This window comes from Nannospalax galili, unplaced genomic scaffold, assembly GCF_000622305.1.
Source record: "Nannospalax galili isolate Female #2095 unplaced genomic scaffold, S.galili_v1.0 scaffold596, whole genome shotgun sequence".
In the NCBI taxonomy this organism is placed as follows: Eukaryota; Metazoa; Chordata; class Mammalia; order Rodentia; family Spalacidae; genus Nannospalax; species Nannospalax galili.
In genome coordinates, this window is record NW_008340140.1 from 4225129 (window position 1) to 4251800 (window position 26672).

A 26672-nucleotide genomic window follows, 5' to 3' on the forward strand; every position below is an offset into this window, starting at 1 on the left:
TATATTATATATATATTAGTACTTTATTATCTTTTATTTTATGTGTATGAATGTATTTCCTGAATGTGTGTAAGTACATCCATGTCATGCAGTACCCATGGAGGTCAAAAGAGGATGTCAGATCCCCTAGAACTGGAGTTATGGACAGTCGTTAACTAACATGTGGGTGTTAGGAACCAAACCCAGGTCCTCTGCAAGAGCTGTCAGTGCTCTTAACCACTGAGCCATCTTTCCAGCCTCTACTTTTTATATTTTTATTTTAAAACAGCATTTCACAAAGTTGCCCAGGCAGGCTTTGAACTTGTGATCCTCCTGCCTCAGCCTCCCAAGAAACTGGGATGGCAGGTCTTCACCACTAGGCTCGACTTACAATAAGCATTTTTAATAAGTGCAAGTCCACCCTAAAATAACAGTCCAAAGTACAGTGTAGTAAATTCATAAACTAGCAACATTTCATGGATTATCACCCTTGAGGTTTATGTGCTGTGCATAGCTGTGCACTCAGTTTTCATACAATTAGCAGCATGGTAGGTTTGTGGACACCAGTGTCTCACACACACACACACATACACACACACACGTATACACGTATCTCTACCACTCCTTTATCATCTCATTCTTGCATAGACCATCAGTCATTGAGTACAATGGCCCATGACTGTATTTGATTGACTGTTCCTGCCTCTAGAGCAGGTCCATCACAGCAGGCCCTGTGTGTGCTCAGCCACATGGTTCAGGGACCAGTGTGGGGCCCAGCACTCTATGAGCACTCATGACTAAATCATCACTGAAGAAACAGACTTTTTAAATTTAGTATTATTTATGCGACTGTGTGATGGGGGAGGGGTCATGCTATGCAGTGCCTATGGAGGTCAAAAACAACTCCATAAAATCAGTTCTCTCCTTCTATATTTATATGGGTTGTGAGACTGGAACTCAGGTCCTCAGGCTTGCCTCATTGGGTGGCAAGCACCTTTACTCACAGAGCTGTCTCACCAGCCTTAGACAAAAATCTTAAAGGAGACAGCAGAGAAAATGTTATTCGTGGTCCAAGCTATATGCACTGGGAGCTTACTATGTTGGGCACTAGGCCGAGTCACAGAGGGTACATCAGCAAAGCAGAGGGATTTTATTTTAAATCCTCACCTCTGTGAGGATTTACTAAAAGGAAGGGTGAAGGAGGGGGTATAACATGCAAGCAGGTTGTATGTCTATGTCGACAGCTGTCTTAGTCTGTAGATGGATGGAGTCACCAGAGACATGGAAGTGAGACATTCTAGAAGGCAGGCAGGAGGGAAGCCTAGAGCACAGGGGTTTGAATCAAGAGCCAGGAGGGCTGGAGAGGGTGTCAGGGCCATGCGGAGGCAGGTGAGTGGAACCGGCCTTGCTGAAGACAGGCTGGAGACAAAGTTGTAGGATCCCCAGCTAGCAAAGCCACAGGGAAGCACTTCCCCCCAAAGTGGGAGGAGAGAGCATAAGAGATGAGGGTGTAAGGCAGGTGTGGTGCCACACACCTTTAATCCCAGCACCTGGGAGGCAGAGACAGGGGGATCTCTGTGATTTTGAGGCTAGCCTGGTTTACATAGCAAGTTCCAGACCAGCTGGGAGACCGTCTCAAAAATGCCAAAAAAAAAAAGAAAGAAAGAAAGAAAGAAAGAAAGAAGGAAGGAAGGAAGGAAGGAAGGAAGGAAAGAAAGAAAGAAAGAAAGAAAGAAAGAAAGAAAGAAAGAAAGAAAGAAAGAAAGAAAGAAAGAAAAGAAAGAAAGAAAGAAAAGAAATGAGGATGTGCAGACAGGCAGCCAGTGACACCAACCCACATCAGGGTCTCACTTGGGAACTCAGGAAGGAGCATCCCCTAAGCCTTTTGAACCTGAACTACTGGGGCAGGTTGAACTCCCATCTCTAAGACATCCTCCAGGTGACAGTGATTCGCAGTGATGTTGGAAGCCCCCATCATCCACTCCATCACTAGCCTTTTAAAAACATGTATCCATTTATTTTGTGTGTAGGGGTGTGGGTGAAGCTCAGAAGACAACTTGAGGGAGTTGTGTGGATATAAGACTTGACCAGCACCTTTACCCACTGAGCCATCCCACCTGATCGTCAATATATAGAGATATAGATATATTTTGATATCTGTATATAGTGGATATAGATATATTTTGGTATCTGTATATATACTATATATACAGATATCAAAATATATAGATGGAGATGTATCTATATATATAGATATTGATGGATGTGTATATGTGTATATATACATATATGTGTGTATATATGTGTATATGTGTGTATAGATGTATGTGTGTATAGATGTATATGTGTGTATATGTATGTATATATACACACACACATATATATATATATACACATATATATATCCTTTTTTTAAAGACAAGATCTCACGGTGTAGCCCTGGCTACCCTGGTACTCACTATGTACACCACGCTGGCCTTGAACTCACAGAAATCCACCTGCCTCAGAATCCCTTGCACCGCCACGCCGGGGTTCACCACCCTCTTTAAGCCCCGGACCTGGGGCTCCGCAGCTCAGATCTGCCCAGCGGAGGACGCCCAGCTGGGGTTTCCCCAGCCAGGCCCGCAGCGCATCAGGCCCGGGATGAGGGTCACCCCGGCGACCCCGCAGGCGTCCCCGGGGGCGGTGTCGCCGCCAGGCCAGGCCGGCAGGCGCAAAAGGCCGGGAGAGGCGGGAGCACCCCTGCAGGAGGCGCAGGCGGGGCGCCGAGCTGGGGGGGCGAGTGCTCGGGTCCGCGCAGCGCGGTGACCGCACGGCCCGGGCTGGGCCTCGGAGCCCTCGTCCCCGGGGAATCGCCGCTGCAGAGCCGAGCTGGGGCTGGCGGCCCGGCCAGCGCCCTCTAGGCAGCGGAAGTGGAGCTAGCTTTACATCCGTCTCCCCGCCTCGCAGAGTTGGGAGAAGGCAGGCTGGGTGGGAAGGGGGGGTGGGGAAAAAAATCAAAGGAAAAAGTCCTTGCACCATGTAGAGCGAGCCGGGGACCCCCCCCCGCGGCCGGCCGGGGACCCCCCCCCCAGGTCTGCGGCCATGAACGCCAGCAGCGAGGGCGACAGCTTCCCGGGCTCGGTGCAAAGTAAGTGCTTTCCGGACGCTGTGCACGCTCCGGGGCCCGGGCCCAGGGCCGTCTGCAGCGCGGCTAGCAGGCCCGGGCCCCGAAATCGGGGTGACGGCCGCCAGCCCGCCGCGCAGGGATCCCGGGAGCGAGCTCGGGGCGCCCAGCTTCCCATGGCGTGCCAGGCCCAGGGCTGCAGCTCCAGCCCCGAGGGACCCCCGGGGAGGCTCGGGTCGGGGAGGCCACGCAGGGCGCGGACCATCCATCTCCCCGCACAGCCACAGGGGGAGGGAAGATGGGGTAGCCCAGGCAAGCCTGCTGGGAAAACTTCTGCCTCAGTGGCTCGGATGGGATGATCTCTCCAGCTCATGGCAAAACCCTCCCCACACTCAGCAAGGCCGGAGTGCCTAGCTTTTTGAGTTTGGGGTTCCTTTTTTTATTTTCCTGATGGGGACAGCCTTATCGGTTCCTCCCTGCACCTCTAGATTCTTGGTTTCTCCCCCAGTCCCTTTTGTTTCCTAAAAGTGTGGTCCAGGAACTGAGCTCCAACCAGCTTGCCGGGTTCTGACCCGCAGGTCTCAGGGGTGAGGCCTGGGATTTGGGGTCCTCACCAACTTCCAAGAGCTCAGAAGTTTGAGAAGCCCTGGCCCGGGTTTGGAGACACCTGGCTCTGTGTGGTAGCTGTTGCTGTTGCCAGTCTGGGAGCCCGTCCTTGGGTGTTCCCTGCATAACTCATGAAAGACATAGGTTCCCCAAACCCCATCTCTCACCCCTGTCATATCTCAGTATCTTCCAGGTAACGGCCCCACTAGGTGACATGTTTGAAGAGGGAGACCCCCCACTAGGTGACATGCTCCCACATGGGGAATTGGTCCATTTACAAGTATCTGCTCATTTCATTTTTAAAAGTCCCACAAAAAAAGAAACCCGTCTAATTCCCAGTTTGCAGACCGGAAAACCCAAAGCTAAAGTCACTGATGCTTAGTGAGTTTCAGGATGCTAAGGATTGTTCATTTGCTGGGTACCAGAAGCATCACTTGGTGCTAAAACTCTCATCCTAGACATCAGTCCTGTTTCACTAGAAGGCATCCTCAGCTGTGGGGATGGGGCTTCATTCCTCCTCCTTTTCATGGAACTCCCACGGGCTGTCAGTAGCCACCGGGCAGTACCAGTCCAAGAAGAAGGCCTTCATTCCTGCAGTCTTTGCTTTGCACAGCCTCTGCCAGAGGATTTGAAAATTTCACCCCAATCAGCCCAGTCTATTAGAGGCGACCTCAACACACAGATTTCTTGTCTGAGATGTTGAGAAAACTGGACAGACTATAAGAATCTTTGGATTTTCAGATAATTACAGTGTATAAACACCAATCATATACACAAAGATAGTCTTGTATTTAACTTAAGGAAAGTGGACATCATGTAGGTAGGCCATTGATTGCAGACATTTATTTATGATACAGGGATACCATGGATTAATATAGTCCCACTAGATCTGTTTGTAAAGAGATGTGAAGATATGGCACAATGCCTATGCAGTGTTATATAGGGAAAAGATCACTTTACAATACAGATGAGCTTGTGTGGTTTTTTAAGTATAAATAAATAGAAAATACATTTGAAATGTTCATGGAGCTAGAAATGGAAAAATTATGAGTAATTTTTTTTCTCCTAGTTCTTCATATTTCTTCCATTTTCTTTTTTTCTTTTTTTTTTTTTTTTTTTTTTTTGTGTGTGTGTGGTCTTTTTGAGACAGGGTCTCCCTATAGTCCCAGCTGGAACTCGCTAGACCAGGGTGGCCTCAATTGCACAGAAATCTACCTGCCTCTGCTTCCCAAGTGCTAGGATTAAAGGCCTGTGCCACACACCCGGCACACACCCTGCTTCAGATTTTCTTTTGCAAACATGAGTTTTCTTATATTGCAAAAGAAGTGTTTTTAAGATTTTATTTTTTAAATATTTATTACTTTTACGTGTATGAGTATATTGCTCGCATATGTATAAATGCACCTCTGTTGTGCAGTGCCCACAGAGGTCAGAAGAGGGAGTTGGATTCCCCGAGAACTGGAGTTTCAGACCTGGGTCCTCTGCAAGAGCAGACAGTGCTCTTAACCACTGAGCCATCTCTCCAGCCCTCTTATGCAGTTTTTGAGCATAAATAAATAATAGAAAATACATTTGTGCCGGGCTTGGTGGCGCACACCTTTAGTCCCAGCAGATGTAGACAGAGCTCTATGAGGTTGAGGCCAGCCTGGCCTACATAGTGAATTCCAGGCCAGCTGGGGCTATAGGGAGACCCTGTCTCAAAAAAAAAAAAAAAAGAAAAAATGTGTAATGTTCATGGAAGGTGTAAGTGGAAAGTTATAAGAAAATGTTTCTCCTGGTTCTTCATATTTCTTCCAAACTTTTTTTTTGCAAACATACATTTTTCTTATAATGCAAAAAAGGTATTTTAAGATTTATTTTTAACTGGGGGGGGGGGGGGATATGCACACGTGAGTGCAGAGTCCAGAAGAGAGTGTTGGATCCCCTTGCATCTGAAGTTACAGGTGGTTGTGAGCTACCCAACATGGGTACTGGGAGCCAAATTCAGGTCTTCTGCAAGAACAGTACATGCTCTAAACTGCTGAGCCATTTCTCCAGCCCCACTAAAGAAATCTTTAAAAATAAAAATTAAGTTTCTTATACTGACACCCTTATTTAACAAGCATTTATACAGTAGGTTCTTTTGTGGTTGGTGTTCTGAGACAGGGTCTAACGTAGCCCAGGTGGACTTAGAGCTGGCAGATGAGAGCAAGCTTGAAGTCCTGATTTCCCAGCTTCCACCTCTGGAGTGGCTGGGATTGCATTACAGGCATGTGCACCCCTGCCCATTTTAGAGGGTTCTAGGAATAGAACTCAGAGCCTCTGGTATTCAAGACTGGCACTCTCCCCCAGAGCAACATCCATTTTAGCACTTTCTAATACAGTGAGGGAAGTGTGCGAAATGCTTTGCAAATATTAGCACGATATTAGCTGTCTCATTAGTGTAGAAAAATAATATCCCTGTCGGGATGAATTTTGTCTACAAATAGCAGAAACCCGAACTATACTGTTCTAAGAAGTCTAGACTTTGCTGGTTCTGGGGTCCTGTTCAGGGATCAGGGAAGTAGGGACCAGAATCAGTAGCGAGCTTAGCACTTTCCTCCTAGTTACAGGATCCCTGCAAAAGCTCCAGCATCTCATCCTCATTGACATCTGAAAGAAGAAGCCAGTGCTGGCCCTTACTGCTTTTTTAAAATATCCCTTTTATTATGTGTTAAGCTTTGCCCAGAGGGTATGGCAGCTGGCTGCTGCTGCCAGAGCGGTTCACAAGTCTGTCGGAGACCAAGATTATTTTGAGCTAGTGGGTCTCAAGGTGGTAGGGTGTTTGGAAATGTCGGGTGGGAGAGCGGTTTTCATAACAACCTTTCTGCTGGTCCCAAGAAGCAGTAGCAGCCCTGCACATCAAAGGACTTCTTTTTCTAAATTGAGTGTGTGTCCATGTGAATGCACAGGTGTGTACATACACGTGTGTGGAGGCCAGAGATCGACCTCAGGTGTCGATCCTCAAGCATCCTTCACCTTGGTTCTTGAGACAAGGTCTCCCTTGGCATGGAGCTCACAGAGTAGGCTAGGCTCCCTGGCCAATGAGTCCCAGGGGCCATCTTGTCTCTGCCTCCCCTGCTCTAGGATTACAAATGCTTACCACCATGCCTGGCTTTTAAGTGTGCTCTAGAGACTGAACTCCGGTCCCCCTGTTTGCAAGGCAGTCACTTTACTGACTGAGCTGTCATAAACCAAAATCTATCTAGTGGAGCCTAAGCTGTTACTGGCATCCAGGAATATCGCTGCTAGGATGGAATTTAGATTCTCTGCAAGAAAGACACAGGGCCAGCCACCAGCCATGGCTGCCACCCTGCCCTTTCCTCCTGCCATGAAGTCGGTCAGTTTGGAATTAATCTTCAACTTTCCCTTTGTCCTGTGGAGTTCCAGGCGGTACCACGGTGCTGGTGGAGCTGACACCGGATATCCACATCTGTGGCATCTGTAAGCAGCAGTTTAACAACCTGGACACCTTTGTGGCACATAAGCAAAGCGGCTGCCAGCTGACCAGCACTCCAGGGACAGCCCCCAGTACCGTCCAGTTTGTTTCAGAGGAGACCGTGCCGTCCACCCAGACTCAGACTACCACGAGGACCATCACTTCAGAGACCCAGACGATCACAGGTACCATGGGGTGTGGGGGACAGAGGTGGCCAGCTGTACACAGCACCTCCATGGAACTTGTTAAAAAGACGTGCCCAGGGCCTAACCCTTCAGTTGTCTGATACATTATTCTTAACAGGCTCCACTGGGAAGCAGCTTCTGCACCAAGTTTGGAAATTTGAGGTTCAAACCCTGCCTGTGAACATGTCATAAACAGTGAAAATGTCATGTGTTTAAGCAAAATGGACAAAAAACAGCCAAAACTCCATAAACAGAAACAAGTGCTTCCAGGAAATGTGTTTGCGATGAAGTCTGTGGTCTGCGATGGGTCCAAGGGGAGCATGTATGTGAGCCTCGTGTTTACATTCTTTGTGTGAAGAAACAGAAAACCATCTTGCGTTTGGTTTTCTTAAATCCATAATTGAGCATGGATGACCCTCACATCCCACTGCCAGGGTTGCAGAGACCATATTCTCCACTATGCCCAGAAATTTGCCAAAAGAAGTTACAGATGCATCAATAATTTTAATAAAGGGGGCTGGAGACATGGTTCAGCAGTTATGAGCACTGACTGCTCTTGCAGGGGACCCAGGTTTGGTTTCCAGCACCTACATAGTGGTTAACAACTATCTATAACTCTATTTCAAGGGAATCTGATGCCTTCTTCTGGTCCCTTGGGCATTGCACACATGTAGTACACTTATATATACACAGGTAAAACACTCATACATGTTAAAAATAAATTCTTTAAACATTTTAACATAGCCAGGCATGGTGGCATGTAATCCCAGCACTCAGGAGGTAGAGGCAGGAGGATCAGGAGTTCAAAAACATCCCTGCTACATAGTAAGTTCAAGGCCAGCCTGGGCAAGAAAACCAATAAGGAAAATATTCAGTACATAATATGAAACTATAAAAGTTCTGGACCCAACAGGATGAGTCAGCAAAGGGCATCAGATGACATACAAGGAAGTGCTGAGCTCATAAGAGGTTCTGTCCCCTCGGTGATGGAGCAAGACCGTATGTAAAGTCTTGACCTGGACAAGTTTGTGGTATCTTTAAAATTTCAAGTCTTAAGTCTCTTTTGTTTGTTTGGTTGGTTTTTTAAGGTTAATTAATTCATTTATCTATCTGCTTATTATTTATGTGTATGTGTGTTTTGCCTATATGTATGTAAGTCCACAACATACATGCAGTGCCTGCAGAGGCCAGAAGAGGGTGTCAGAGCCTCTGAAACTGGAGTTACAGATGGTTGTTAGCTGCCATGTGGGTGCTGGGAACTGAACCTGGGTCCTCTGCAAGAGCAGCCAATGCTCTTAACTACTGAGCCATGTCTCCAGTCCCCAATTTTCCCATTTTTAAAAACATCATTGGCCAAAACAAACATTGGACTTGGCTTCTAGCTCACTCTCAGAGAATGTTTACCACTAGATCCTCTGGTGCTAGGAGCAACTGACTTCCCACTCTTTGTTTTGTTTTGGTTTAGCTTTTTGTTTGGGGAGCTTTTTAGTCTCTTTGAGACAGGGTCTCCCTGTAGCCCCAGCTGTCCTAGAACTCACTATGTAGACCAGGCTGGCCTTGAATTCACAGAGATCTGCCTGTCTCTACCTCCTGAGTCCTGGGACTAAAGGTGTGTGCTACCACACCCAGACTTCCTACTTTACAAGTGTATATTCTTGTGATACTTAAAGTTTTTGGCAACAAGCAAAAATTCATGGGTTTTTTTAATGCATCCAAAATAATCTGTGGTGAATTTTTAGGAAACTGAAAATAGACTAATCGCTTTGCAAACTTTGACATCTTCCCATTTTGGAGTTTATCTTCATTCACATCCTCAAAGAAGGGACCTAAAAAATGTAGAAACTGGAAATCACCTTGAAGATGCCTGTGGTGACCTGATTGTATCTCAGCCAGACAGAGGAACTGCCTGTGGGGAAGACCCACATATATATACACACTCAAATCCAGGACTGTCCTGGGACAAGATGCTTCACCCCTTAATCTCATGAGCATCTCCCTGAAGACAGTCTGGTTTCCTGTCCTCAAGAAACAAAGTCCCAGGCACCCTTGCCAGACTTGCCAGACTGTTTATACCATTTGTTTGCTCACTCAGGGCTGACACCGTGATAGTGACACAGGATCTGGCTTCCCTAGCTCATGCATACCCTTGATCTGTGCAGCCAGAGTGAATTCCTGGCCATTTCTCCAGTGAGGTACATTTCTTAGTGCCTCAGAGCCATGACTGATGATGTCCCTTCTGCCTGGAACTGACTTCATTCTTAGGCATACATGTGATGTCAGAGGTGGTTTCTTAAAGAGTCTTTCACATGGAGTCTTTCATATGTGTGTGTGCGCACTCACACATGCACACGCACACACACACACACACACACACACACAGGTGTGTTCTCTCAGGCCAGGTTATTAACCCTAATTAAATTATCGTTGGAGAAGCAGAGTCCCCATTTGCCCCATTTCTGGCCCAGGAGGTCAAGGTTGTAGCACTTAGTCTCTGTGCACACACACACACACACCACTAGAATGGCCCTTGACACCAGTGTTTGTAAATACCTTCTGGAATACCCCGGCGTGGGAAGCTGGCCCTACAAGTAGCATCTTTGTTCTGTCCCCATCTTTGTTCAGGGGTGCCCGTCTCTTGGCCTCACCCTGCCCTGCAGCTGTGGGCCTCTCTGTACCCTCAAGCCAGGCCAGGTCCTCTTTGTCCCCATCTCATGGAAGCAGCTCCTTAACAGTGCTGGGGGTGATGTAAGCTCCAGAGACAGACCACAGGTCCCCTGCCCCACCCACTGCCTGGTGGCTGAAGGCTCTGGTCACTGCGATTCCTCCCCTATCTAGTATCCCCGCCTGTAAGAAGAGGGCACAGGATCTAATCACATGCCTGGGCTACTGTGGGAGTTCTGTGATAGTCCACTCCAATGGCAGGGATGGTTCAGTGAGCCATTGCTCTTAGCAGAGCCTAATGACCTCGTGACTGGGTGATGTGCTAACCCCAGGTGTTCAGCATCTACCCAGATCAGCTGCTTCTACCTGCCCTGCTACCAGGGGAACTGGCAGAATCCTGCTTGCCTCTCTCTGCTACCTTTTTCTGGACTCAACTCCCACCCAGTTTGGGCTTTACTGCTTCATTAACTGGCAGTTCTGAGACCCGCCTGTGGACCAGGGTCCTTGGGGAGCTTATTAGCCGCTGGCACCTAGGAAAGGATCAGGATCTCTGGGGCGGAGACTTGAGCGCCTGTGTAATAAGCCCCCAGGGGATCTGGGTCTCTGGCAGGTTAGAGTCACTCACTGGCCAGGGCTCAGTCCTGGTCCTTGCAACCGTGGCTCCCATGTTCTCATCCGGGAGTTGCTCTTGATGAAGCCAGGCCACCTCTCAGGAATAGGGGAGTGCCATGCAAGCCTTCATGTCTGCCATCTAGCTTCAAAAGCTCCCAGTTGTTTGGCTTAGGATCTAAGAACTCTCACAAGGGGAAAGTAAGTTAGCAGTCAGTAGCATTCCACATGGGCTCCCGGAGTTCATGGCTAAAGTCATGGGACAGTGGCGTCAGAGCCCCATGCTGTTTGGTTTTGTTTGTGTGTGGTGCTGGGGATGAAACATGGCTACAGCCTTGCACAAGCCAAACAAGTGTTCTACATTGAGCTCCACACCAGGTCCTGAGTTTGAATCTTGGCCTCATAGATCCTTAAGAGCCATGGGATTGTGGAAAAGTACAAGAGCCCTCAGTGTGCCATTTTACAGTGAGGACTGGGGCGAGAGCTTAGTCGGTGAAGTGCTTGCCTTGCAAGCATGAGGACCTGAGTTTGATCCCCAGAACCTACATGTAAAGCTGGGTGCAGCAGCTCATGCTTGTAACCCCAGCACCAGGGAGGTGGAGACAGATGGATCGCTGAGCCTCGCAGACCTGACAGTCTAGCCTACTTGACAAGCCTCCAGGCCAGTGAGAGAGCCTGTCTTTAAAAGGGTGGACGGTGACTGAATAACGACACCAAAGGCTGTCCTCTGGCCTCCACGTGCACCACACATGCGTAGACACAGACAGGCAGATACATTCACACATAAGGACAAAAATAGAGGGAGTACGGTTTGTTATAGTAGGAGTCTGGGGTCCCAAGACATACTTCCTGGGGGTCAAATCCGGCAAGCCACTTGCTGGCCACCGGGCCTTGGAAACGGGAATAATGTTCAACTCTGCTTGGGCACCAGGGAATCAATCTCACATGGATGACATGTAAACCTGTCACCATCGGTGCTATTTCTTACCCAGTGGGGCTACAAGATTTAAATGAAACAGGACACAGAGAGCTGTGGAATGCCCTCAGCCAATATTAGTTCAATCTTTCAGAAAGAATGGTCTTTGCTGCCTCTCAGTCAATTCCTGCTCTTCATACCCAGGTTACAAAGTCACCTTTTAGTGGGACATGGTGATCCCAGCACTCAAGGGGCAGAGGCAGGTGGATCTCTGAGTTCAAGGACAACCTGGTCTACATACCAAGTTCCAGGCCAACTAAAGCTACATAGTGAGACCTTGTCTAAAAAAATCAGTTTCTGGAAGCCAGCACTGCCTGCCTTTACTCCCACCCCTGAGGTGAGGTGAGATGAGGCTGTTTGTGGCCTTGCAGTGGTAATTTTGTTACTTGGTGACAGATGTTCTTTAATGAGCCAGAGACATGCATTCAGATGTAATCAGGGGTCAGGCAGTGGCAGGATTTGCAGCTGTGTGGAGAAAGGGGGCCTGGGTGTGCCAGCTAGCAAGTGGGAGGCAGCCACTGCCAGTCAGCCTGTCAGCAGTTGACATGTGCTTCTGTTGACTATCAACATCAGACCAGGCCACAGTATGACCTTGTTGGAGCAGAACCAAAACCAGATCACTCCAGAACCATGTCCAAGTCTAAGAAAAAAAGGGATCTTGTCCAAGCCTCCTGAGATACACATGAGCTCACACACACACACACACACACACACACACACACACACACTCACACACACACACACACAGAATCTGAGTGGCAGCAATTTTTCTATTAAAGCTCAAGCCTGGTCTTCTCTCACTGTGGCTGTATTAAGATACCGGGTGTAGTGACTCAGGCCTCTCAACCCAGCTGTTCAGGAGGCTGAAGCAGGAGGATGGCATGTTCAAGGCTAGCTTGAGCGACTGATCAAGACTGTGTCTGAAAATAAAAAGTAAGGGCCAGTGAGGTGGCTCAGTGCATAAGGCACTTGCCGCCAAGCCTGGCCGGCCACCTGACTTCAGTCTCCAGAGGAAGGAGAGAACTAACTGACTTTTGCAGGTTTCTTCTGTCGTCCACATGTGTGCTGTGGGATATGCTCCCCCACCCTCACCCCCAACACAACATATTCATTCACTAAATAAGTAAATAAATAAGTGTAATTTAAAAACTACTATTATAAAAAGTAAAAAAAGAAGGTTGGGATGTAGCATTGTGGTAGAGTTCTAGCCTAGCACATAGGAGACCCTGGAGCCCTGGGTTCTGTACCCAGTACTGTGGGAGAAAAGACATCAAATGGTAGACACTGTCTCTTCCCAGCAGCCCCTAAATTCACCACTCAAAGCCTCTCACACGAGCCCCAGCCCTGAGCTCTGCATAGTTCACACTGTCAGGTTCCTTCTGTGCTGTGAAGAAGAGAGGGGTTCTGCCACAGTGAGTCCCTGGTGGTCTTGACCAGACGACACTGGTGCAGGGAAGGCCCCACCCACAGAACTGGTTTTGAAAGCCTTAATGAAGAATTTAAAGAGGCTGGTGAGATGACTCAGAGGGTAAAGACACCTGAGCCTGACCACTTTGAGTTCAATCCCCAGGACCCGAATGGTGGAAGGTGAGAATGGACTCTGACCTCCACATGCGTGCTGTGATATGTGCTCCTGCACACACACGCACACACACACACACACACACACACACACACACACATATAAATGTAATAAAGTTTTTTAAAGAATTTGAAGCCTCCTTTTAGGCTGTGAGCCCCAAGTAGTGGCTTAATGTCTTGTTTACCGGGCCGTAACTCTCCCTGCACGATTGGAGGCTCCTTTTTCTGCCCCCAGCACCAAGCCTGGCACATCTTGGCACTCAGCAAACAGCCCACGTGAGGACAGCAAGTTCCGCTGTGAGAATGAAGCACTGTGGGGTGTGTGCAGCATGGTGGGGCCACAGCTTTGGGTCACAGTGGCAGGTGCTAGAGCTGAGAGCCTCAAGCAACTCCCCTCCGAGAACCCCAAGCCCCAAGGGGAGGGGACGAGGAGCTACGATGAGTCCAGCCTCAGAGGTCAAAATAAATGGGGAGGTTAGGAGAGTCTGCAGGAGCTTGTGGCTGGCTAGCCTGGCATACATAGTGGCAAACAGCGAGGGATCCTAGCTCAACAAGGTAGAAGGTGAGGATGGACATCTGAGGTTGTCTTCTGACAGCCAGAGGGGTGCTGTGGCATGTGCACACCTGCATTCACACACATACACATATATATGAACATTCATGTATACATACACAAACATATACACATGGACATTCACATACACGTGGACATTCTTTTTTTTAATTTTTTTTCTTTTTTTTTTTTTTTTTTTTTTTGAGGCATGGTCCTCCTGTATCCCCAGCTGTCCTGGAACTCACTATGTAGACCAGGCTGGCCTTGAACTCACAGAGATCCGCCTGTCTCTGCCTCCCAAGTTCTGGGATTAAAGGCGTGTACCACCACACCCGGCATTATTTTATTATTTTTATTTTATGTGTATGAGTGTATTGCATGCATGTAGGTAAGTGCACCTGTGTTGTGCAATGCCCACGGAAGACAGAAGAGGCTGTAGGATCCCCTGGAACTGGAGTTATGGAGAGTTGTTAGCTGCCATGTGGGTGCTGGGATTAGAACCCAGGTCTTCTGCAAGAACAAGAAGTGTTCTTAACTGCTGAGCCATCTCTCCAGCCCCCACATGTGGACATTCTAATACATTAATGTTCACATACACATACAAGGAGCTTCACATACAACACGTGAACTTTCATACACACATACATATGAACATTCATAGACACATTCACATGCATACACAAACACACATGGACATTCACATATACACATAAACAATTACATACACACGGCCATTCATACACATACAGATTCACATACATACACAAAAATACACATGAACATTCACATACAGCATATGGATGTTCATACCCACATACATGCTCACACATGAATATACACGCACAAACAATACAAAGAATTAACAGTACAGGAGGCAGGGTTAGGGAGGCATGTTGCAAATGAGGTTGGTCCATCACAGCATTGGAAGACATGTGGGTCTGGGGAGGAAGGTGGCTAGAAGGGCATTTCCTGATGGTTTGAAGACAGGGCAGTTCCGGGCAAGATCTGGAAACCGAGTCAGGGGTGGACAACCTGGGGCTGGGACGGCCTGTGGCAGGAACTGGCCTCCCCCTGGCTGTCCTCTGAAGGTTGCTGAGCACTGATAACTCGGTGACAAGCTACCCTGACTGGGCGAAGGCTCTGGAGAGAATAATAGTGGCTAATTCTTGTGTAGTACGTATTGTGTGCTGTATGTGACATATGGGAGAAAATGAAATTGGGGACGGGGGCCTTCCACAGCTTGCCCAACATGGCAAGCACAGGAAGAGATGGACTGGGTCTAAAGCCCTGGGTCCTTGACCACTACACCCACTGCCCCTGAGGACCATCCTCACTTGAAGACCAGCTCACCTCAGTGCTGTTCCTCTTCCCTGTGCATAGCAACCACTTGATGCTCTCAAGTGGAGATGCAGGTTCCCAGGGCCCTCCTGGGGAAAGTGTGTCAGCAGGTGGGGTGGAGCCTGGGATGCTGAGCCAGCTCCTGGGGCACATGGCTTCGTTCATAGGCTTTCTATTGCTCTTAACACCACCAAACTATAGGTGGTGTGAACAGTTATGATATTTGCTTTTGTGTGTTTACATGTACAGCAGTGCATGTATGTGCATGCAGGTGCAGGTGTATGCATATGACTTTGGGTGCTAGAGGACAGCCCTAGGTGTTCCTCAGTTCCATCCACTTTGGCTTCTTTTCTGCCGGTCTCTCATCTGCCAGGAGCTAACCAAGTAGGCAAGCCGGCCAGTGAGCACTGGGCTCTGCCTGCCTGCGCTTCCCCAGCACTGAAATACAAGCACATGCCACCACACCCATCTTTTTCACATGGGCTTCAGGGATCATACTTACATCCCTGTGCTTACACTTTGCTGACAGAGCCATCCTCCCAGCCCCAACTTAGGACACGTATGATGTCTCACAGTCTGGGGAACTAAACAGGACACACCCAGGGTCTGTTTCCGGCACAAAGGTGGGCTGTTGCTGGCAATGGACTTTTTTTCCATTGACCTCATGGCCACAAGATGGCTGTTTCTGTTTTAGCCACTGGAACTCTCGTCCACATCCACAGATGGGGAAAAGGGCAACTTCCCTTTCTCCCTGATGAACTCTGAAATGCCACATCCCATTGGTCAGTACAGGAACATAGGCAAACCTCAGTTGCTCTGTAGTATGTGTAATGGGACAGCAGGGGCCCTGAAAAGCTACTGTGCACAAGAATCACCTGGAAAAGCTGTGCAGTGCCCAGGGATAAAGCTGTGTGTAGACAGCATTCCAGGCCTGTGCACCTGAGGGTGTGGTCAAGTTTGGGAGCCGCTGGACTAGGGGAAGCCGGCTAGAAGGGAAACCACAGGTGCATCCCCATGCGGTGCTGAGCTCACCTGAGGAATAAATCCAGGAGCACAGGAGTCAGAGGGATGGAGGAGTCCCTGTTCTAATGACTTTTTGTTTCCTTGTTTGCTTGTTTGGTGAGTTTCCAGCTTAGAACACGTGGATTTTCTGAGACTTGGGACTGTTGCTATCCTGTGACCATCCCCCATCCCCTGGCATCTTACAACCACACTTGGAGCTGCTGCAGGCTCTTGGTTTTGTTGGGGCCTCTTGGGGATCCCCTTGATTGTGGAGGCTTCAGGTGTACACCTGTGAGGCAGTTGCATCCAGTCCCAGCTTGTAGCAGGCGCATCTTAGATTTTCTGCAGGTCAAAAGAATGCCGCTTAACACGTGGGCTTGCTGCCTGGGCTCTACTGAGAGCAATTTGTTTTTCTTCTAAAGTCAGAATTCACCCACATCTTAGATCTCTGGGTTCACACCACCGAGCTGGGGCCTCCTTTTCACAAAACTGCCCTTCAGCTGTCCAAATACCGTGCATATCTCCCAGTCTAATTTGCTTCCTCCTTTTTTCCATTAAAAATTCTTACCTCGTTTTTCTTGCTTTTCTCTTTTTTTTCTTTTTAATTGAATTTTTGTGATTTTTCATACACTATAGTTTGGTGGTATTTAAATCCCCTCCCCTATCCACATCTCTCTTCACTGTCCCCACCAAATTTAATGTATTCTCTTAGATATAATAAGGCCCATAGAGTCTGACTTGTGTCCCTAAATGTCCTTCAGTGTGGCCTTTTAAAAAATACTTATTCTTACTTTATGTGTGTGAGTGTATTGCCTTCATGTATGTAAGTGCACCCATGTCATGCAGTGCCCACAGAGGCAGGAGGAGAGTGTTGAATTTCCCTGGAACTAGAGTTATGGATGGTTGTTAGCTGCCATGTGGGTGCTGGGAATCAAACCTGGGTCCTCTGCAAGAACAGCCAGTGCTCTTAAGTGCTGCGCCATCTCTCCAGCCCCTCAATGTCGTCTTTAAAAGATTTTTTTTAATTATATTTGTGTGTATGTATAGATGTGTGCCGTGGTGTGTGGGCAGAAGTCGGAGGACAGCCTTCCGGGTCAATTCTCTCCCTCTACCATGTGTGTCTCGGAGATCAAACTCAGGCTAAGGCTTGGCAGCCACCACCTTTCCCCACTGAACCATCCTCAGCCCCTTTTGAGGTAGAGTCTCATGTAGCTCAGGTTGGCCCTTAACTTACCAGTAGCTGAGGATGACTTTGAACTTCTGATCCTCCTGCCTCTTCCTCCTGTATTGGGATTGTGTGTGACACCATGCCCGGTTTTGTTTTGTTTTTTTAATAATTATAAAAGTGGAATCATTTTGTATTATTTTTATTAAACAATTATTCAGTTTTGCCATGCAATCATGGCTCTAACGTGTAATTAATAATGCATGTAACTAATGTGCCATCATATGGTTGTTCCCTGGCTCAATCAATCTTTCTCTTCTCCCAAGCGCTGAGGTTTCTAGGCATTTACTTTTTCTGTTGTTTTGGGGGTTTTTGGAGTTTCACGTAGCCCTGAGTGACCTTGAACACATGATCCTCCTGACTCATCCTCCCTTGTGCTGGGAAAGCAAGTATGAGTCACCATACCTGGGCAGCATTTACTTCAGTAAGCCCACCTTTGGTAGAAAGAAGAAAAGATCAACTGACTGGAATAGATGACAATGAAGCTATGTCCTTAATATGTAAAGAACATTTGCAAACCAAGAAGAAAAGGATAGAAATTCTAATCTGAGATAACCCACATAACAGGCAGTTCACCAAGCAAGGCATGTAAATGAAAAATAGAGATTGAAAAGGGCTTCATCCTTGTTAATTCTCAGAGAAATGCAAATGAAACTAAAATGGCCTCATTTGTCTTGTTAAATGTCTGCATTAGCCAAGGAAGGTAGACTCCAATGATTTTGATTTTCTTTTACTGTGTGTGTATGTTTGCCTGCATATATGTATGCACATCCTATGGATGCTGGGAACCGAACCCAGGTCCTCTGTAAGAGTAACTTGTGCCCTTACCTGCTGAGCCATCCCTCCAGCTTCAGTTTTGGTTTTCTACAAGGATCTTCGACATTTGAGGTCACCAAGTGGTACACACCCACTTCCTTCGCTAAAAGAATGCAGTAAATGCTGGCTGGGTATGGTGATGCACACCTGACATCATCACCCAGCGGGGGATTTGCTCTTAAGGACCGTACCAGAGTAAGGACCAGTCCCTGCACTTTGCTAAAAGTTAAGGAGCAACAACTGCCCCCTCCCCCAAAAGGCAGTGGCCCCTCCTCCTCCCTCTGTGACAAGGGGGCTGGAGAAGGCTCTTAGGTGGAATGCCCATCTCTATATTGAACCCCCACCACAGTATTCTGAGTTCTGGGATTAGCCCTGCAGCCCTCACTTTATGTGGGTGCCCTGAGAGCCATCAAGACCACTGGCCATGTGAGGTCAGGGAACAGACAAATGAGTACTGGCCCTCACTCCAGTCTACCCACTGCTACCCATGTGCTCTCCAAGTGTCAGCCTCCTTCAGTCTGTCCTGCAGCTGTCTATTTCCACTCTGAGGTGGCCCATCACCTTCCCACTCCACTGACAAAACCCTGAAGAGCAGAGACAGGACTTGTCCAAGCTATGGAGTGAGCACTGGAGAGAGGATGGTCAGGGTCAACCTGCTCATGTACACTGTCACCCAGGGAGGCTTCCCTGGGTATCTGCAGGCGTGCGGTTCCCAGAAGGTCCTGGAGAGGAACCAGGTGTGGAGGCCAGGCCTGACAAAGCCAATCCAGAGGCCCACGCAACCTCGCTGAATGACACCACTGTCACCCGTGTCCCCTTATTGCTGCTGAACTGGAGACGCTGCACAGAAGTTACTGATGTAGTAACTACACGTTTCCCTGTTTTTAGCTTTATTTTAGTTTTCTTTTGTTTTAGACGGCACCTCATGTAACCTAGGCCACCTGGAATTCACCAGGTAGTCCAGCAGAGGACAACTTTCAACTTTCTTTTTAATATTTATTTTATGTATGAGCGTATTGCCTGCATGTATGTAAGTGCACCTCTGTTGTGCACAGCCCGCGGAGGTCAGATGAGGGTGTTGGATTCCCCTGGAACTGGAGTTATAGATGGTTGTTAGCTACCATGTGGGCACTGGGAATTGAGCCTGGGTCATCTGCAAGAGCAGCCAGTGCTCTTAACCACTGAGCCATCTCTCCAACCCCCAACTTTTTTTACATTTTGTGTGTGTGTGTGTGTGTGTGTGTGTGTGTGTGTGTGTTTGTATACAGGCATTTCTAGTTTGCCTTCAGTTGCTGTGACAAAACACTCTGACCAATATCAACTTGGGGGAGGAAAGGGTTTATTTATAAAGTTTTACATCTCCCGGGTCACAGTTCATCAGGGAACCCAATGTAGGAACTCAAGGCAGGAACTTGGAGGCAGGAGCTGGAGCACAGACCATGGAGGAATGCTGCTTACTAGCTTGCTCCTCTGACCTGTGCTCAGCCTGCTTTCTTATGCGACACAGGCCCACCTGCCTGGGGGTGGCACCACCCACAGTGGGCTGAACCCTCCTACATCTCTCAACAATCTAAAGAAAGTGCTCCACAGACATGGCCACAGGCCAGTCCAATGAAGACAATTCAAGTTGACAACAAAAGCTATCCACAGCGTGTGTGCGGGTATGTGTGCGTGTATGTGGCGCACACCTTTAATCCCACTACTGGGAGGCAGAGGCAGGCGGTCCTCTGTGAGTTCCAGGCCAGCCTCATCTACATAGTGAGTTCCAGGCCAACTGGGCTGCAGGGAGACCCTGTCTCAAAAAGACAAAGAAAAAAAAAAGGTAAAACACAGATAGGTGAAATCCCACCTCCTACCCTCTTGAGCAGACTGTTTCTGACCTGGTTACTCCATAAAAAATAAGTAAAAGAAAGCTGGAGAGATGGCTCAGTGGTGAAGAGCACTGGCTCTTGCAAAAAAAAACCTGGATTTGGTTCCCAGCACTAACAAGCATCCATAACTCCAGGTCCAAGGGATCAGATGCCCTCTTCTGACCTCTCCTGGCATTGCATGACAGCGGTTCACTTACACACATGCAGACAATATACTCATAAAATAAAAATAATAAATAAAATATATTTTAAAAGAAGTAAAAGAGGCTGTCGCAGTCAGTACCCAGAGGAAACTGACATGTAATTCCCTTCAGTGAGGTCTGTATAATGAAAGGGCCTCAAGTCCATGATGGGCCCTTGGGGTCAGAGAGAGAACATTAGATAGAAACAGTAATACAGAGCTATCTGAGCATGATGCAGCTTAAAGGGAAGGAGAGACTCCCCTTAAAGCCTGGAGAGAAGCTTCATTTAAAGTGGGAATAAGAGAAGTGGGGGGGGGGGGGGCTATCAGCATCCTTCCTCTCCAGACCAAATCTCAAATCTTCAAGCACTTTCTCTGTGGAGTCACAAACCAATCCCCTGAACAAAGGAGAGGTCTGACTTTTTATAACCTTTTAGGAGTGGTGGGAAGCTTCACATCACATGATCTAGTTCAGCACAAGGTACATGACAGGGTGCATGGAGGAGCCAGGTACCACAAATTGAGAGCTGTCAAGTCATGGCACCTACTGCTTCTTTAACCGTCTGTCCTGAGCTTCAGGGTGGTGTAGCCTGATTCAGGCTGTGGGCTCTCTTCTGACACACTGCCTCAGGGATGCTCCTGGATTGTATGTGATTAGCCCAACCTCGGGATGGCCCACGTCAGTGCCTGGCTGTGTTGCTGACTCACCTGCCCACTCACCCGCTTCCTTCTCCCTCCCCAAGGTACCCAAAGCAGAAATGGAGGAAGGGGGCTGCGTCCAACCTTGACATTCACAGTATCAGTGGTAACAAAAGAACCAACCTGTGGAACAGGAGAAAAGATTTGCAGATGTGAATCCAGTCAGGGGACCACAGCCAGATGTTCTATGTGTCCCCCTGGAACATACTGAGGGGGTTCAGGGCTGATGGTGGAGGGCAATTAGAAAAGGAAGCCCACCAGTCTCCAAGGAGGACCAGGAGCCACTGCTCAGAAGGTCCATGCTGCTTTCCAAGAGGGTTATGAGCACCCCACTAGCTGACCTGCAGGAGGCACCCCCTGACTCCCTGACATCCCCCCCCAGGGGCCTTCCACCAATAGGACCTCCCAGTTCAGAGAGTTCTAGGGCAGAAAGTGGCAGATCCTGCCAGCAAGACTCACCAGCCTGGTGTTAGTCCCACATCTTAGGGAAACTCACTCCCACAAACAGGAATTGTGGCCACTATGGGTTCCATGCCTGTGGTGCGAGGCCCGAGTCCACATGGGTTCAACTGCAGTGGCTGGTGTTGACAGCCACACCCTGTGCCACCAAATGCCCTACTTCAGCTTTGTAATGACCTTAGGAAGTGGGCATCACAAAAGTGTTCCCATTGACAGGAGGAAACCAAGGCTCGGGGAGGTCACATCACTGACTAGAGGGCACGCATATAGTGAGTGACCACTAGATTCATTTCAATTCAGAGGTATGGTTGAACCTCTGAAACAACAGGGCCACAGATCAAGAAGTTTGCGGTCTGCCCACAGGCAGCCACAGGTGTCTTCCTGCATGAGCACACAAACTTGATCAGAGTTGACCAAGCCCTTGTGCTCTCTGTGGACTGTGCATATTTCTGGAATGAGATATATTAAGTGCATTAAATTTCCTGCTGCTTTAGGTATGACCCAAGTCAGATGTGGTGTGGTGGTGAACACCTATCCCAGCACTTGGGAGGCTGAGGCAGGAGGTTCATAGGTTTGAGGCTAACCTGGGCTACACAGTTCCAGGCCAGCCTGTATTACATAGCAAGAGCGTGTCTCAAAAAAGCAAGAGATAAAGATAAAATACTAATAATCAAAGCCTTCCAGATTCAGAGTGAAGATGAAAACTACCCAGGGTACCTGGAGACAGAGACCAGTCAGTCTTATACCAACGGAGCAAATGCCTAGGGTGGGAAGACAGACTGTAGTTCAGGGTTCTCAAAATGCAACAAGTGTGAAGGGCAGATGCGCTCGCTTGGACAAAGCTGGGTTAAGGTTGATCCAGAGCGATGGAGGAAGATGCTCCAAGCAGTGGCTCTCGAACCCAGTGTGTCAGAATTGTTCATATGGGGACTGGAGAGATGGCTCAGCAGTTAAAAGTACTGGCTGCCCTTGCAAAGGACCTGGGTTCAAGTCCCAGCACCCACATCACAGATAAAAACTGTTCTTAACTCTGGTTCCAGGGGATCCAGCTCCCTCTTCTGGCCTCTTCAGGCATTGCACAACACTGGTGCACTTACAATGCATGCATGCAATATATTCATACACATAAAATTAAAATAATAAAAAAATTTTGGGGGGGCTTTTTGAGACAGGGTCCCCCTGTAGTCCCAGCTGTCCTGGAACTCACTATGTAGATGAGGCTGGCCTTGAACTCTCAGAAATCCGTCTGCCTCTGCCTCCCAAGTGCTGGGATTAAAGGTGTGCGCCACCATGCCTGGCCAATAAAATAATTTTTTAAAAAATTTCAAATACTTCTTAGTACACCAGTCACTGAGGACACCCTCAAAATGTCCAATTTAGTAAGACTGGGGTTCAGACTAAGAATCTGCCTTTTTAACAGGCCCCTAGGTAGGTCTGGTGCTGCTAGCTTCTGACAGTGCCCTGGAAACCCAGTGCAAAAAGAGCTGGAGCCAAGTCTCACAGAGCAGTGAGCTGGAGAGGCAGCTGCAGCTGAACAGAGGGACAGGGACGCTGGTCAGAACCTGTCGGCTGACATTAAAAGAAAGCTTCTAAACTTCCCATGGCATTTTTCCATTGCATTTACTCAAATGCCATCAGAGCCCAAGTGTTGATTGACATGAATCATTGGTTCCCTGAGGGAGGTGGAGACACCTGACCCTTTGCCCAGTGCCCAGAGGTTAAAGTACGCATTCAAGAAATACGACATAAGCCAGCCCTGGTGGCACAGACCTGTCATCCTAGCTACTCTGGAGGCTGAGGCAGGAGAATCACAAGTTCAAGGCCAGCCCGGGCAACTTAGTGAGACCCTGACCCTAAATAAAAAGTGAAAAAGAGGGTGGGAATGTAGCTCAGTGGCAGAGTGCTTGCCTAGCATGTGCAAGGACCTGGGCTCTATCCATGGTGTAGAAAAATGTAAAATAAAATACATAAGGGATATGGAATTGTTGGGCCAAAATGTGTTGAATTGGAGGCATTTTATGGTTTGTAAAGTAATGATATATCATCTGTAACATCCTAGACTCAAAAAATGTGGTGTTTGGGGCTGGAAAGATGACTTAGCAGTTAAGAGCACTGACTGCTTTTGCAGAGGACCTGGGTTCGGTTCCCAGCACCCACATGGCAGCTTGGAACCATCCTTAACTCCAGTTCCAGGGGAATCTAAAGCCCTCTTCTGACCTCCAAGGCATTGCATGACACGGGTGCACTCACATACATGCAGGCAAAACAAACAAAGAAATGTTTACAAAAACAAAACACGTAGGATTTATTTGAAAGAAAGAATTTGGGTGAGTTGCCACATACCTGTAATCTCAGCATGTGGGAGGTGGAGATGGGTATCCCCACATGTTCAAGGGTGACCTAGCCTAAGGTGCAAGACCCTGTCTCAAAAAAAAGAGAGAGGAAAAAATACTATAGTTAAAGCCTCAAACTTGTGGTGTGAATATTATTTCTTTGGGTAAAGCAGAAACAGTGAAGCCAGGCCTTCATTGATTAAATAGAAAGAGAGAAAGAAAAAGAAAGAGGGAGGGAGGGAGGACAAAGGAGAGCGTTGAGATTTGGTGTTCCCAAGCTCTAGATCAGCACTTTGCCCCTCATGGTTACAGAATGGCTACCACAGCTGTGGTCATCGTGTCCTCGGTCCACCATGTCCAGTGAGTAGGGAAGACTACACAGGCAGCAAGAACAGGTCTCCCTTAACCGTTTCTCTTTCTCCCCACCCCTACTTTTTATTTTTCAATCAGAAAAGGAAATTTGTCCATAGCAGATGGTCAGTCTCTCCTGCCTCATTAGCTAGAATTAAGTGACATGATTATCCTGAATGATCATATGAGAATTAATAAACACTGTAGCTTTTAGTTTCAGCCCCAGATTTCGTTTTTGAACATGGCTACCAAACTTACCTGCCCACGGAAAGCAACGAAAACCAGACAGCCACGGTCATCTCGCTTCCCGCCAAGCCACGCACCAAAAAGCCCGCAGCACCCCCGGCCCAGAAGAGGCTTAGCTGCTGCTATCCAGGTAGAGGGCATGTTGTGTCCTGTGTGGGTCAAGGGAGCAACCTGTCTGTCCTATGTGGGTTGTGGGAGGGACGTGTGTGTCCTGCGTGGGCCGAGGGAGGGACATGTGTGTCTTGTGTGGGTTGAGGGAGGGATGTGGGAGGGACGTGTATGTCCTGCATGGGCCGAGGGAGGGATGTGTGTATCCTGTGTGGGTCGAGGGAGGGACGTGTGTGTCCTGTGGGGGTCGAGGGAGGGACGTGTGTGTCCTGTGGGGGTCGAGGGAGGGACGTAGATCCAGTTCTAGGGCTCTTCTTCGGATTTTTTTTAACGGTACCAAGATCAGGGTCTGACACTCTGACCCAAGCTGACCTAGAATTCACTGTGTAGCCTTGGAAGGCCTTAAATTTGTGATCCTCCTGCCTCAGCCTCCAAGTGCCTGGATCACAGGCCTGTGCTAACATGCCTGGCTTCTTTGTGAATTCTTTTTGTTTTGTTGTTGTTTTGTGTTTTTTTGAGACAGTCTCCCTGTAGCTGCAACTGGCTGGGAACTCACTAGTTTGGCCAGGCTGGTCTTCACCTCACAGAGATCAGCCTCTGTTTCTCAGGTGCTAAGACTAAAGGTGTGTGCCACCATGCCCAGCCTGTTTGTGAATTCTTGACAGACATAAATGTACTACAACTGACTGGCTTAGAATCCAGGCCCCATGGCTCTGGAGCCAGCATTCATGCCTCTCCCCTGTCTTTGGTCATGCTGGGCTCTGACACTTAAAGCAACTGGCCTTTGAATTCATGGCTGTCAAGTTTCAAAATTTATTACATTTATTGTGTATGTGTATGTGTGTATACTCACATCCAAACATGCCATGGTGCACGTGCAGGAGGTCAGAGGACAACTTATCAGACTCAGTTCTTCCCTTCCACCGTGTGGGTTCTGGGGACAGAACTCAAGTCATCGAGTTTGGTGGCAAGCACCTTTACTTGCTGAGTCATCTTGCCGGCCCAGATTTGTTCTTTTGAGACAGGGTCTCTCATAGCCCAGGCTGGCCTCAAACTCTGGATCTAGCTGAGGATGACCTTGAACTCCTGGTCCTCCTGTCCCCACCTTCTGGGTGCTGAGGTCACAGGTGTGTACCACCACACCTGATTTCTTTCCTTACTGTTGTCTTCCTATTTTATTTGGAAATAATTTCAGACTTAAAGAAATGATGCATAAATAGTATCAAAAAGAAAAAAAGAAAAGCCTGTATACCTTTTACTTGAGTCTCCCAATGTGAACATTTTCCCTATATTTAATTTGTCATTATATATATATATATAAATAATTTTTTTTTCCTCTCAAACCACGAGAGGAAGTTGTAGCCAGGATCTCCCTTTTTCCTCACTGCTTCAGCAGGGAGTACCTCTGGAAGGAAGGATGCTGTCTTAGGTATCTATGATGCCATCTTTAGAGAGAGAGAACCAGCTGTGATCACACTGTCATCGGGTGTCGGCTCCTCTGTCGATGGCTCCTTGTGGTCAGATGGAGTGGTGCCCGAGCAGGCTGTGCAGAGCACATGACATGGCTGGCTGCCACCACGTGGTCAGAGAAGTATCTGCGGCTTGTGATTCCCTTTGAAATCCCTCTTCCCTTGGTTTTTTCAGGTTGCCAGTTCAAGACTGCCTATGGCATGAAGGACATGGAGAGGCACCTAAAAATTCACACAGGTAGGTGACGTATCCTTAGCCACTGTGCCCTAAACACCTGTCTTGGGCTAGAAGCTGGGGACCCAGATACTTCAATCATACAACAGGAGCCCAAACCTCACAGAGGTCATAGGAACACATATGCAAAGTGAATAAAAATGAGGTGTTATGTGGATACCAGATTAGGGCAGAAAATGTCTAACGTCATAAAAACCCAGCTTTAGGAAAGTGAGTACTCAGCTAGTGGAAATGGGGACCAACCTTGGGAACTCAACTGCCAAAATTAGTTCTTTAACATTAAACGCATGTGGCCAACTCATTCTAAGCTCAGATTGGACTGAAACTCATTGTATAGCGGAGGCTGGCTTCCAACTCTCATCTACCTGCCTTAGCCTCCTGGGATTATAGGCTTGGCCACCACACCCAGTCAAGAACCATAACCTTCAGCATTCTTTAAGTTTACTGTTTATGGGATACAGTGAGTGTATGTTATTACTATCTTTGTAATTTCTAAAGGAGAGCTTAATACATTTTGTTTTTTCTTTTAAAAGTTTTTCTTACATTTATGTGTGTGTGTGTGTGTGTGTGTGTGTGTGCACATGCATATACATGTGCATACCTCAGCCCATGTGTAAAGGCCAGAG

The 26672-nt window shown here is 48.0% G+C and overlaps 1 protein-coding gene across 3 annotated transcripts in view; it reads left to right on the plus strand.

Moving 5' to 3' along the window:
- The first annotated feature begins 2782 nt into the window (after positions 1 to 2782).
- Zfp64 (ZFP64 zinc finger protein) overlaps positions 2783 to 26672 on the plus strand; it is a 79008-nt gene continuing 55118 nt past the window's right edge. Inside the window, exons 1-4 of one of the 3 annotated variants that reach the window (XM_008835140.3) lie at positions 2783 to 3109; positions 7094 to 7333; positions 24203 to 24364; positions 25987 to 26049. In XM_008835140.3, coding sequence (XP_008833362.1) covers positions 3064 to 3109; positions 7094 to 7333; positions 24203 to 24364; positions 25987 to 26049 — 511 coding nt within the window. In that variant the 5' untranslated portion in view covers positions 2783 to 3063. The remainder of the gene's footprint in view (positions 3110 to 7093; positions 7334 to 24202; positions 24365 to 25986; positions 26050 to 26672) is intronic. The other 2 variants (XM_008835139.3, XM_008835138.3) reach the window with 2 other exon arrangements.